Source organism: Saimiri boliviensis, chromosome 11, assembly GCF_048565385.1.
Source record: "Saimiri boliviensis isolate mSaiBol1 chromosome 11, mSaiBol1.pri, whole genome shotgun sequence".
Lineage (NCBI taxonomy): Eukaryota > Metazoa > Chordata > Mammalia > Primates > Cebidae > Saimiri > Saimiri boliviensis.
In genome coordinates, this window is record NC_133459.1 from 1,679,014 (window position 1) to 1,693,455 (window position 14,442).

Genomic DNA, 14,442 nt, shown 5'->3' on the forward strand with positions numbered 1-14,442 from the left:
CAGGTGTGACTGAGGAGCACACAGTGACTTCCTTTCCAAGACTGCACTGTGAAGAAGGGAAAAAAGTAACATTCAGTGCAGAAACCAGACACCACCTCCAGCCAGGCAGTTAAGGTTCACATCAACAGTGGGAAGTCAAGTCATTGAGGGTGTGCACCTGTGACCTGTGGCCTTCCTCTCCAACATGAGTGACCCCAGTCCAATCACGAGAGGACCATTAGACTAATTCCAACTGAGGGTCATTCCACCTGACCAGTAATCCTCAAGACTGACAAGACCATACAAAACAAAAACAAACAGGAAAACAAAGAAAGTCCGTGACGCCATCACAGCCACGAGGAGCCTGAGAAGATGTGGTATTCTGGGTATGATCCTGTGACAGTAAGAAGGCATGAGGGGAAACTGGAAAATCGGAATTGAGAATGAACATTAATTAATAGTAACCTATCACTATTGGTTTATTACTCATGGCAAATGTATCATGCTAATGCAAGATGCAGATAATACGGGAGACTGGGTGTGGGGTGTGTAGGAATTTCTGTACTATCTTTGCAATGCTTCTGCAAATCTAAAATTGTTCTACATTTTTGAAACGTTAGTGAAGGAAATCTGAACAGAGGATCTCAGACCTGTAGGACAAAATTAAATGGCTTAACATATATGTAACTAGAGACCCACAGAACAGTCTTTGAAGAGATAATGGCCAAGACATCTTCAAAGTTGGTAAAAGCTATAAATCTACTCTGAGAAGTGCAGTGTATCCCAAGCTGGGGAAATACAAAGAAAGTCATACCCAACAGCATCATAGTCAAACTGTGGAGGACTAAAAGAGAAATTCAGAATTAAAACTTCAAGAAATACTTAAAAGCAATCAGTGGGGCAGGGCATGGTAGCTCATGCATGAATTCCAGCACTTTGGGAGGCTGAGGTAGGTGGATTGCTTGAGTCCAGGAGTTTGAGACCAGCCTGAGCAACATGCAGAAACCTCACCTCTACAAAAAAAAATACAAAACAAAAATTAGCTGGGCGTGATGGTGCATACCTGTGGTCCCAGCTATTTGGGAGGCTGAGGTGTGGGGATCGCTTGAGTCTGGGAGGGGGATGTTCCAGTAAGCTGTGATTATGCCATTGCACTCCAGCCTGGGCAACAGAGTGAGACCCTAGCTCAAAAAAGAAAAAGAAAAAGCAGAGGAAAAAAAAAGACATATTCAGGGGAACAATAGTAAGAACGATGGTGACTTCTCATCAGAAACAATGAAGGCCAGAAGATGATGGAATGAGCTCTTCAAGTGCTTAAAAAAAACCAATAATACACTACCAGCTTAGAATTCTATATCCAGCAAAAACATATTTCAAAAGTGAAAGTGAAAGAAAGGCATTTTAGACCAAAGCCAAAAGCATTTGACTCTACCAGATGCGTACTGCAACCGATGTGAAAATGTCCTCACTCAGAAGGGACACAAAAACGGTGGGAAGACCAGGTTGGTGGGCAGGAATGAGGCACATGGGGAAGGTTAAAGGGGGAGCAGCAAAGTGTTATTGGCGACCCAGACCCAAACAGTGCCTTGAGTTCTTTCTTTCCCATCCAGTCAGATGTATCCAGAACAAATCTGGATAACTAAAGATGCAAGTTGGTGCCTCCTTGATGCCTGCATCCCTCCTCAGCTGCCCCTGCTGCACTCCCAACATGGGATTCCCTCTGACCTTGTTGGGGGGCCAGGGGAACCCCCACGGAAATTCACCAGATGCTGCAGGTTAGGGGCTGCCTGAGGATGCAGTGAGCTCCTGCAGCAATGTTTTCAACATGAAGTTAGACGAGCGAGGCATGTTTTTACCCTTAACTTACAGTGTCTCATTTAATCAGCACAAGGCAGGCAGATCACTTGAGGCCAGGAGTTCGAGACCAGCCTGGCTAACATGGTGAAACCCTGTCTCTACTAAAAATTCAAAAATTAGCTGGGTGTGGTGGCACACACCTGTAATCCCAGCTACTTGGGAGGCTGAGGTGGGAGAATTGTTTGAATCCGAGGGGCAGAGGTTGCAGTGAGCCGAGATGGCGTCACTGCACTCCAGCCTGGGTGACAGAGCAAGTCTCCATCTCAAAAACAGAAACAAAAAAGAAGCTTGTGAGTTTGCCCATCTCTACTTTTCTTGGGAAACCTGTTGGGGAGGCAAGATCATACACCCAAGGTCACTTTCCTGGGGGGAATGGCAGGGTTTGGACCCCTAGACTCCATACTGGTGTTCAACATCTCTGTTCTTCTAAGAGAATAAGCAGAAACAGTGCGACCCTCTGACACCATGGCTGAGAAGAAACAAAGTCTTACCCTAATGTGAACTATGATCACTGGAAACACCATCACAAACTCTCCAGAAGCATATTTTTTCTTTTTCATAATTCCAAAAGGAGCAGCTTTCCTTAATGCTCCATGGACACAGGGTCTTCTCTTTATTCTTTTATATTTGCGTGGATAACTTCTGTAATAGGCCACTCATTTTTACATAGGCTTTCTGCATTTTAAAAACTATTTTTGACAACTCCTCTGAACATTTTCTTTTCCTAAAGCTTTCTGAATTCCTTGATTTGAATAACACCCCTGCCATGGTTTGGATATGGTGTATGTTGCCCCACGGAGTCTCATGTTGAAATGTGAGACCCAATGTTGGGGGTGGGACCTGGCAGGAGGTGTTTGAGTCCACTGAACGGCTTGAAAAGAGCCTGGCACCTCCTCTCTCTCTCTCTCTCTCTCTCTCTCTCTCTCTCTATCCCTCCCCTGCAGTATGACCTGCCCACATGGGCTCCCCTTCACCTCCCACCATGAATGCAGCAGCCTGAAGTGGATGGGAGCCATGCTTCCTGAGCCGCCTGCCGAACCGTGAGCCAAATCAACCTCTTTTCTCTGTAAATTTCTCAGTCTCAGGTTTCCTTTAGAGCAATACATATGGACGAAAACAATCTTGATTTAAATAATTTACATTTTTAAATTTCTCCTCTCTTCTCAATCCCTCTTTCAGAAGGAAAAAGCACCCAGAACTTCACAGAGCGAAGAAAGAAGCACCCTCCGCGGAGAGTGGGTGATCACAGGCTGGCTGCTCTGCAGTTGTCGGCCCCGAGTTTACGGAACGGTGTGGCCAAGGAAACCTTTCTCCGAGAAGCCAATTTAAAGAATCTCCAGGCTGCTCATGTCCCAAGGTTCCTGATGGAAACAAACCCATGTTCTCTGGAGGAAACATTTCTCAGCCCAAGTAACTCAGGAGCCCCATCGATAAAGCCAATCTGAATATGTACTTACATGTTCTAAAAAGAAAATCCTGCATTAGTGAGGGACACCAGCAACACTGGAACCCAAGCGATCTGAGCCAGAAGGCGTGGGGGACGGCACCACGGGCCCTGGGGCCCGACCCCTCTCTGCATCCGTGCCTCGGCCACGTGGCTCCACAGCTGCTCCCACAAAAGGGGCAAATGATATTTTTGCTTCTGTCTTGTGACTGTGGGTGGCCCATGTGACTTGCTTCGGCCAGCAGAACGAGGTGGGAATGGCAGTGTTCCCGTCCTGAGCCTGGGTCCTAAGAGGCCCTGCATGTTTTCACCTGTCCTTTGGATTTCTTTCATTGCCAGGAGAGGGGTCTGCACTGGCAGGCTTGCTGGCTCTCGTAGGAGGGTGACATTCACACAGACAGAGCACCCCAGCTGGGCCCGGCCTAACAGTGGAGGTGCCTCACAATGAGTCACTGCTTTACGCCAGTGAGTGTTGGGCTGGTTTTTAGGCCCCAGTTGCTAACATAAAATAAGTATGTTTGAAATGCTTTAAAAATAATCAAAACTAGGCCAGGTGTGGTGGCTCACGCCTGTAATCCTACCACTTTGAGAGGCCAAGGCGGGCAGATCACTTGAGGTCTGGAGTTTGAGACCAGCCTGGGCAACATGGTGAAAACCTGTCTCTACTAAAAAATACAAAAATTAGCCAGGTGTGGCAACGACCTGCAATCCCAGCTTCTCAGGGGGCCGAGGCACGAGAATTACTTGAATCCAGGAGGTGGAGGTTGCAGTGATTTTAGATTGCACCACTGTACTCCAGCTTGGGCGACAAAGACTCTATCTTAAAAAAAAAAAAATCAAAAACAGGAACAAGGAACAATAAAAAATCAATTTGAAAAAGAATGCATTGTAAATTCTAGAAATAAAACCACATAGTCGTTGAGATTTAAAAAACAAAAACTGCTACCAACCCAAAAGGCTGAATTGGGCAGCGGACGTAACAAAGCAGAAGAGAGACTTAGTGGAATGAAATGTAGTTCTAAAGAACCGACCCAGAAGGCAGGACAGAGTCAAAGAGGTGGAAATGATGGAAGAAAAGTGGACAGACAGAGGACGGGGGGAAACGGAGCGCACTGCAGCAGAAATGTGCAGGGGGGGAAAGAGGGCGCGGGGGACGGAACACCCAGGAAGACAGTGGGCCGTTTTCTCAAATCACTCAACGCCATCGGCGCTCAGCTTCAGGAATCACAACAAACCCACAGCAGGATAAATGCAAATGATGTCACAGCTAGACAACTCGTGGTAAAAATTCAGGGAGGAAAGATCGTTCACCCCACAGCGGAATGGCAGTTAGACGGCCAGCAGCCTTCGGAACAGCAGCAAGGGGAGTCATAAGACGTGGGAGCTAAACCTTCAAGATACTGAGAGCAAATGACAGCCCAGACTCATTTAACCAATTAAACCATCACTGAAGGAGGAGTGCCAGGTGAAGTTCTGTTCACGTAGACGAGAGCTAAGAGCTGACTGCCGATAGATTATTCTCAGGCAGGGCTCCTCCAGCTCGTCTGATCACAAGAAGGGCCTCGAATGTGTGTGGGATTCAGAGATCTTACCCTATAAGCTTCCTGCTCACTCTGCTTGGGGGCCATTCAGGATTCCCAGGTCTGACGCCGTTCGGGGCCAGTTACGGACTGACCTCGCGTTTAAAGCCCTAACTCCTCATGTGACTGGAGACAGGGCCTGTGAGGGGGTCTGAGTATCAGCTCAGCGGGCAGGGCTGGTGGGGTGGCATAACCCAGCAAGGCTAGTGCCGTCATGGGAAGAGGCAGACATTCCGGAGCTCACTGTCTCTGTCCACCGTGCAAGGGTGCAGCAAGAAGGTGGCCATTTGGTAGACCAGCGTGTTGAAGTGGAAACACATTTTTAAACAATAAAATAAAATTTAAAGAAGCGTGTGGCCTGTGGGAAAAGAGTGTAAACCAGAAATAAACTATGCCTCCCAAGCGGCTGAGGGACCCTCCCCTCAGCCAAGGGCATTCCAAAGTTCACCTGAAAAACTAGTTCAGGCTCTAATGGGAAGTGGGGGTTGGACATACCTCCTTGTAACCCCTCCCTTTGGAATTCAGGGACAGCTGACCAGCATTCACCTTAAAACAGACACCTGCCAGGTGGGGTGGCTCGCACCTACGATCCCAGCAGTTTGGGTGGCTGAGGTGGGAGGACTGCTTGAGCCTAGGAGTTCGAGACCAGCCTGGGCAACACAGTGAGACCCATCTCTACAAAAAATAGTAAAAAGTAGCCAGGTGTGGTGGTGCATGCCTGTGGTTCCGGCTGCATGGGCAGCTGAGGTGGGAGGATCACTTGAGCCCAGGAGGTCAAGGCTGCAGTGAGCTGTGATTGCACCACTGCACTCCAGCCTGAGTGACAGACTGAGACCCTGTCTCAAAGGCAAACAGAACCAGAGACCTTAAGACTGAGAGTCTTAAGACGAAGTCTGATAAGAACCACAATCTATTTTCTCTGAAGCCTGCACCTGGGGGTTTCACCTGCATAATAAGGACCCTGGTCTCCACAATCCCTTATTTTAACCCAGGCATTCCCTTCGATTGGTTCCAAGTCTAGGTAAACTCTCCAGCCAGCTGCAACCAGAAAACCTTTGACTCTACCTGTGCCCTGGAAACCCCTACTTGGACTTGTCTCACCTTTCCGGACTGAACCAATGTCCATCTTACACATATTAATTGATGTCTTACGTCTCCCTAAAGTGTATAAAACCAAACTGTCATCTAACCACCTAGGGTACGTGTTCTCAGGGTCTCCTGGGGCTGCGTCAAGAGCCATGCTATTTGGCTCAGAATAAATCTCTTCAAATATTTTACAGAGTTTGACTGTTTTCATCGACGAGAGGGTCTGATTCAGTTGGCATCCAGATCTTGGACTTCACAGCCTCCAGAACTATGAGAAAATACATTTCTGTTTTAAAGCCACCTAAGCGTTTTGTGGCTGTAGCCCAGGCAAACTGAGGAAGGACCCAACATCTGGATTTGTAACAATTTCCCCAGGTTATTCCAATTATCAAGCAAATTTGGTCAACCCTATTCTAAACCAGTGCTTCCCAAATGCTCATGTGCAGAAGAATCACCTGGGGCTCTTGCTAAATACCGACGCTGGGCCCCTAGCCTTGGCTGGACCTTGAGTTTCTGAATTTCTAACAAGCTCCCAGGCGATGGCTGACGCCATGGGTCTGTGGACCGCACTTTGGGTAGGAGACTCCAAAGTATGTATTTCAGACAGAAGAAAAATTATTTCATAAGAACTGCCCAAGAGGTAAGAAGAAAGCTGAATAATGGTATTTATGAGAATATGGGAATATCTGGGTTAACGCTGAGTGTATTAAATAATAACGTGGCCAATCAGCAGTAGGTAAAAAGCAAGATAGAAACCAAGTTCCTGGCCAGGCGTGGTGGCTCACGTCTGCAATCCCAGCACTTTGGGAAGCCAAGGTGGCTGGATCACCTGAGGTCAGGAGTTCGAGACCAGCCTGACCAATATGGTGAAACCCCGTCTCTACTAAAAATACAAAAATTAGCTGGGTATGGTGGTGGGTGCCTGTAATCCCAGCTACTCAGGAGGCTGAGGCAGGAGAATTGCTTGAACACGGGAGGCAGAGGTTGCAGTGAGCTGAGATTGTGTCACTGCACTCCAGCCTGGGTGACAGAGTGAAACTATGTCTCAAAAAAAAAAAAAAAAAAAAAAAAAAAGATGAAACCAAGTTCTTAACAGAAAAACATATGAACAAGATGGGGTAGTGATGCAAAGAGTTAAACTGTACTAAATGCTTGTATTGTTTGGAAGAAATAATGGAGATATTGATGAGTTTAATATTTAAGATAAATATGCCCATAAAAATTGACGGGAGAGACATTCTGCTTTTTGCCTAGGACACTAAAATCTACAACTGAATGTCATTTCCTTCCTAACAAGAAAAAGCCAAATAATCTACAAAAAGCACAACATTTTGGAGCCCATCCAAGACCTGAGGTCAAAGACAACAAGGGAAATGGAATTTCAGAGTGACAAGCTCTCCGAGGAAAGACCAGGCCATTGGCTATTTCACCTTGACCAAGACCCGACGGTAAGAGACGTGCCAAGTGAGTCAGAAGAAGCCGTCTAAAATTGTTCACATGTTCTCACAGGCCAAGTGCGGCTGGCACATGAGTTTGGAGTAGCCAGGAGCTCTCACCATGGAGAGTTTTTCACTCACCGCAAGCTCTGTCCATGGCCCTTCCCAGGCGCCTGTGAGAGAGCCTGGGGCGGGACTCAGGAGGCTGGGGAGAGCCTCCCTTGGTGGCCCAGGGATGCAGGCAGGGACCCGCTGCGGCTGAGGCATGAAACTATGCGCACCTGGGAGGGAGCAAAAGCTTTCAACCACTGAGATGGGGGGAACCCCTCTCGCCCGCGGGGACCGGGCCAATCCCCCGCTCTGTAGGAGGGTCAGGAGTAAAACCTCTCCCCGTGGAAGGGCAGGAAGTCCTTGTGGGCCCAGAATCCTAGACTGTCATCAAGACGTGGTCTTCTGTCACCGGGGGAGGGGTGGGCACCTCAGGCATGGGGGAAGCTTGGTTGACATGGGAGTGGGGTAGGGATGCCAAGAGGTAGATTCCCAGCCCAGGTACCCCAGGCCTGCCTAAGCCTGAGACTGGGCCGCGGCACCAGAGAGCCCCCACCGCCAGCACGAACTAATGCTGGCCAGCAACAGCAACAGTGGCCCAGCACTGGCAGAGGGACCCGGCTATGGAGGGGATGCCTCTGTGTCATGGGCATCCAGGCTGCCGAGGGCCAAGGCTAGAGCAGGGAGGAGGAGAGAACTATCTGGTCCCCAGGCTGACTTCTCTAAGCACAGGGAGCAGGAGCTCACTGCCGCGGAAACGTGCGTCTGTGCTGAGAGTAACAATGGCGGACAGGACCCCCAGCGCGACCCTACCGGGAGGCGTTCAGTCCCTCACGCTCAGGCGCTGACGGAAGAGGAGGGCGCCTAATTCTGTGTATTAGGAAACCTCCTGCCGCTACCATTTAAAAAAGCCCCATACGCCGAATGCAAACATTTAAACTGTTCATGAAACTCCTGTTGAATCGGTCAACCTACTTTATGTTTCGACAAATATCAGAGTCTGCAGAGAAGCGTCTCAGCGCCTCCCCCAGCTGCGTGGGGACGATCCTGCGGACAATGTGGAGTGTGCACAGTGCCAGCGGGAGCTCCGGTTCTTACCAGCGAGCCCCAGGCCAGTGCGGACGCTGCTCATCTCCGGCTCTGTTTGCAGGCGTCCGTCCCCACACTGCCATAGGGAACTACCCGAGACTGGGCAGTTCCTGAAGAAAAGGGGTTTCACCGACTCACAGCTCCTCAGGCTGTGCTGGAGGCGTGGCCGAGTCCTCAGGAAGTTTACAGTCACAGCAGAAGGCACAGGGGATGCGAGCGCATCTTGCCATGGTGGAGTGGCGGGGAGACACGCGAAGGAGGAGGTGCCGCTCACTTTCACACGACCGGATCGCACGAGAGCTCACTGTCACGGGAGCGGCAAGAGGGAAGTCCACCCCACCGTCCAGTGCATCCTGCCCGGCCTCTCCCGTGGCACGTGGGGATTACAGTCGGACAGGAGACGTGGCTGGGGACACAGAGCCATAACGCATCGTTCTGCCCCGGCCCCTCCCAAATCTCAGGTTCTCCTCATACTGTGAGACCAATCGTGCCTTCCCAACAGTCCCTCCCCGAAAGGCTTAACTCCTTCCAGCACTAACTCAAAATTCCGAGTCCAAAGTCTCATCTGAGACCAGGTATCTCAGGCCTGATGGGCCGATTTGGATTTTGGAGGCAGCACATGCCTCCCGTGGGTGTGTTACTCCGACCTATTTATCAAGTGACCCGAAAGGCTGCCAGCTTTGAGTGGGGTCCAGGACAGAGGCTGTGCAGCAGGTCCAGGCTGCGGTGCCAGCTGCTTTGCCACTTGGGCATATGACCCAGCAGATCCAGTGGTGCCTGAGGTGCCAGCGGCAGACGGGGATGCTGTGTGGAGCCTTCGGCGGCCCCCAGAGGTGAATCACAGCGATCACACACTGATGCATGGGCTGTGTGGAAGGAGAAGTGGCCGGGTGTGCAATCACACACTGATGCATGGGCTGTGTGGAAGGAGAAGTGGCCGGGTGTGCGATCACACACTGATGCATGAGCTGTGTGGAAGGAGAAGTGGCCAGGTGTGCGATCACACACTGATGCATGGGCTGTGTGGAAGGAGAAGTGGCCAGGTGTGCAATCACACACTGATGCATGGGCTGTGTGGAAGGAGAAGTGGCCGGGTGTGCGATCACACACTGATGCATGAGCTGTGTGGAAGGAGAAGTGGCCGGGTGTGCGATCACACACTGATGCATGGGCTGTGTGGAAGGAGAAGTGGCCGGGTGTGCGATCACACACTGATGCATGGGCTGCGTGGAAGAAGCGGCCGGGTGTGCGATCACACACTGATGCATGGGCTGCGTGGAAGAAGCGGCCGGGTGTGCGATCACACAATGATGCATGGGCTGGAGCCAGTGGTTTGGCTGGATCATCAGGGACTTGGAAGAAGTATGATTGGAAAATTGGTGACAAAGAAATATGGGGAAGAGGTGTGTGGATGGACCTCTCTGAGTGGTCAAAAACTATGAGCCTGGGTGTTAATCAGAATCTGGTAATGCCTCCTCATGATCTAAACTGTATGATAAAGCGAAGTGTTCACGGACCAGGTTTAGACATATGAGGGGTACATACTTCGGCCTGGGGGCTGGACTTTCTGTAAAGGGCCAGATGTAAATATTTGAGGCGTAGGGGCCACAGGCATGCTTCATCTCACCTGTTCCAGAAGGAAAGTAGCCATAGATTGTACATAAATGAATGAGTGTGGCTGTGTTCCAATAAAACTTTATCTACAAAAACAAGCAAGGGGCCAGATTTGGCCCACGGGCCATAATTCGCCACCCCTGTACTAGAAAATAAATACAGTTGCTTTGGAGGAGCAAAATTCTAGGATGGACATGGGACTGTATTTCTCACTGTCGTTTTGTAAAAACATTCGTTTTATGAAAGAAGGTTTATCTATAACTTTAAAAATAAATAACTAAAACAAAAAATCTAAGATAACTGTCAAAAAGGTAGAAATAAAAATCTTCTAAGTTAGTTGAGGGAAAATAGAGGAAATAATGACAGGCTGATCCCAAACAAGGCGAGAAAAGAGAAGAAAAGCATGAGGAGCACAGAGAAACAGTAGACATTTCAGTCAGCTGGCACATCCTCCGAGTAAAAGAAGACAGACCCCAAATCCAGCCATACGCCATTGCAAGAACCACATCTAACGCTAACGACACGAAATGTTTCAAAGAAAAAGAATGGGAAAAATAGACAAAGCAAATGCTGATGAGTAGCCAGTACGCACGTCAGACTCCATAGAATTTAAGGCAAAAAGCCTCGTTATAACAGAAATGGTGACTACACAATTGATTACATGCGGTGAAGGGCATATTAACTCCGTATGTGCATCTAAATAGAAGATTTATTGCATTGATGAAGCTGATTTTATAACTCATACCTGAATTTGCATTCACATAGTAATATAGCCTTAAATAGGTAAATTAGGTAAGATTTGATATAACTACCAGAATGGGTGATTCTTTAGTGCAAGATTTTAACATGTACACGTCAATACATTATTTCAAGAAATCATTCTCTTGATCCTTCAAAGTCTATTGTGGGGAACAGTCCCGTGTGAGACCCCTAAAAGGCGTGAGTCTCACTATACGGTGAGTTTGATCCCAAACACAGTTTCCTACTGGAGGCAGTCGAGCTATCCGGAAATATAGGAACTGAAAGATGAATGATCAGTTTCTAATATCAACCACAATATCGTTTGGGCCTAAAACTATGCGTTGCTGCTAGACCAAGTAACCCCCTACCAGCAACCGGTTCCAGCTATGACCTTTTTATGACTTTAAGAATAAGTTTTAACCTTTACTTACCTAACTGCCTTGTACCCTAGATAATGTTTTGATATAAACAAGTCTCCTGAATAATGTTTTGATATAAACAAGTCTCCTGAATAATGTTTTGATATAAACAAGTCTGTGGACAATGTTTGGATATAAACAAGTCTTGTGAACAATGTTTGGATATAAACAAGCTTTGAGAATGATGTTTGGATATAAACAAACTTTGTGATTGTAGAAAATTTTGTTACTTTTTACAACCATTGATCGCATATCTGACTTCTCTATTGTATAGGCCATGTGAGGCATACATTTACATTCCTCTTACTATGACGTAGACCAAAGCCAAGAAAGTGTATTTATTCTTGGCATTTGAAAAATAAAATTTGCTGTTTAGGCACAGCCTATCAGCCCTCCAGACGCCTCGCTTTCTCTCTCTCTGTCTTTATTATTTTCCCAGGCGCACTCCCTCTTCCAGGTATTGGGACCCTCTTGCAGGTCGAGAGACCCCCCGGGCAGACGTGCCTACCCGTCCGGACGGTCCACGACAGTCTATCATTCTTTTGAGATCAAGAGATGGAAAAGGCAACTAGATAGTAGACTTGATTTATCTCGCAGGCACTGTCACCCGGCGTTTAGTGATGGAGCCTGTTCCGCAGCACAGAAGGGTTATTTATAAAATTGATCAAGTGTTAGCCACAAAGCAAGCCCAGCAAATTTCAAAGAACCACATAAACAATGGCGCAGACATGGTTTCTGACAACACAATTAAGTTAGGAATCAATAATTTTAAAAAGGTAACTAAAAACTCATGTCCGGAGATTAAAAAGTTTCTAAATGACTTACAAGTCAACGAAAAAGTCTTAATGGAAATGAGAAAATATGTAGAAATAAATGATGATAACCGCTTAGAAAACCTTCCACAAATAACCCTAGACTGAGGCGGAGGTCAGCTGTGGGGTCATTCCTGGTGGGGGGCAAGGGGTCTTGACGGGGAACAGAGGGCCCTGCCACTCTGGAGGGAGGGGGTCAAAGGCCGGCTTCAGCTTTGGAGTGGGTGGAGGCAGACTTTGCTCCATGGCACCAAGGGGCACTCCCAGGCACTCCCAGCTGGGCAGGAAGGGTCTCTCCAGGAGGGGTGGGCTCAGGCCTCTAGGCAGGGCCCAGAAGAAGAGAGGGTCCCCCTCCTAGCCCACAGCTGGGGGTGTGTGTGATGTGGGGGGGGTTCACCTCTGTTTTATGAAAGTTGGAAAGCAGGTGTTTTGAGCCCAGCAGGCTCTGAACGGGGCTTCCCTGGGTTCCGGGCTCCTCAGGGTGAGCGAGCCTTTCCCTCCCCCACCACCCACCGCCATGGAGGTAGCAGGGCCCCTCTCTCCCAGGCGGAGACCCTGGAGGGCCAGGAACGGCGGCCTGGGAGCGGCCACACTGCACACGGGCCCCGCCAGGCAGCCCCGGGCCGGGGATCCCTCCACACCCACCGTAGCACCCACTTCTGCTCCACAGAGGCAGCCTCCCGCGGGATGGATGGGCGGACCCAGGCCGGGCGGAGGGCTCCAGACATGAGGGGCGTTCTAGTCACACAGGCTGGGCGCCCCGTAGTGGGATCTGGGGTGCGCGGTCCCCCGTGGGCTCTGAGTCCCCTGCCTGCCCGGGCCGGAGCACCCTGCACCTGTCCCGGGGGTGAGCGTTGCTCCAGATGCGCGCTGCCCAGACTCGGAGGGACTAGGGCTGGGCCTGCGGAGGGCCTGGCCGGGGCGGCTGGAAGGTGGCAAGGTCTGCGGGTACCTGGGAGCCCCTCACCCGAGAAGGGGGAGCGAGGGAGGGGCGGGGGGGCTGTTGTTCCTGGGACGGCTGAGGTCCCCTCGTGCAGCCATGGCCACGCCTCCGTCTCCCCGGGACCCCAGCTCGGCCCCTCCCCTGACCTGACCCGGCCTTGAGCGGGGCGGGGGGCGGGACGCCCTTCGGATCTCTCCGCAGGATGGCAGCGGGGAAGGGGGTGCCAGGTGCGTCCGGCAGGCGGGAGGGACACGAGGCTGCGCGGCCAGGCGGGGAGGGGCGGGGGCCGGGTCTGCGCCCTCCCGGGAGTTCCGCGAGGCGGAGGCGGAGGCGGGTGCGGAGCCGCAGAAGCAGAGCGCGCCAGTCCGAGCCGGGGCAGAGCTTTCTGGAGGGGGCTGCGGGCTCCGGCGGGGGCAGGCGGACCTGGCAGCAGGTGCAGCGGGGCGAGCGCCAAGAGCGGGCGCGGGGGCGGGCGGGGACGGCCCCCGCACTCACCTCTGCGGTCTGCGTAGAGGACGCCCAAGGCCACCAGGGCAGCGGTCACCAGCAGCAGCAGCAGCAGCAGCCCCCCCTCCAGGAAGCCCGGGCGCTTCTGCCGCGCGCGGCCCGCGCTCTCCACCGACTTCTCCATCGGCAGGGCTCTGGACGGGAGAGCAGGGAGGGCGGAGGAGCCTGCGGCCCAGGCCAGGGAGAGGGCCGAGGCGGGAAGGGCCAGATGCTGGCTGGGAGTAGGCGCTGGGTGCCTTTGCAGCACTCTGTTCCCGTCTCCCTCTCCAAGCCCGCAACCCCGACCCTGGGCGCTGGGCCCCGGGACTTCCCACGCCACCCCTGGGCGGGAGTCTCTGAGTGCATGGAGATTCTGGGACTGAGATGCTCCCAGCTCGGGGTCTCAAGCTGGACCCAGGAGGCTCAGCTCCTGGGCAGTCAAGGGACCCCCCTGCAGTGCAGCCGGTCTGGGCTCTTCATGCTGGGGTCCTGGAGCTGCGGGCCTGGATGCTGGGTCAGGGGCGCTGTCGGGGAGGCCACTTGGGCTTCCAGTGTCCCAGCCCACTCTTCCTGCTGGAGCCCAGCAGCCAGTGACGGGCGAGACTAGAAAAGCCGGTACCCACACAGGCAGTGACACCGTGGGCCGGGAAGGGGCCTGCAGGGCCAGGCAGCCTCGAGGCTCAGCCCTGGAAGCCACCGGGCTGAGGTGCAGTTCTCATCGTCCCCTGAACTGTGACTATGGAGGGGACCCCTCCTGGAGCTAGCTGAGCAGTGGGCAGCAGTGGGTAGCACCGGAAGACACACAAGGCTGGGGACAGGCTGCTGCTGTAGGCGGGACAGGGAGCTGGGCAGGCAGGGCTGGGGGCACAGGACACGGACTCAGAAGGCTCCCAAGGCTGCGTGCTCCC

The 14,442-nt window shown here is 51.5% G+C and overlaps 1 protein-coding gene across 1 annotated transcript in view; it reads right to left on the bottom strand.

The window, feature by feature from the left end:
• Positions 1 to 13,679, bottom strand: part of MMEL1 (membrane metalloendopeptidase like 1) — a 38,889-nt gene extending 25,210 nt beyond the window's left edge. The window contains exon 1 of the mRNA XM_074381467.1: positions 13,544 to 13,679. Within this exon, the coding sequence (XP_074237568.1) occupies positions 13,544 to 13,679 (136 nt within the window). The remainder of the gene's footprint in view (positions 1 to 13,543) is intronic.
• Positions 13,680 to 14,442: the final 763 nt, after the last annotated feature.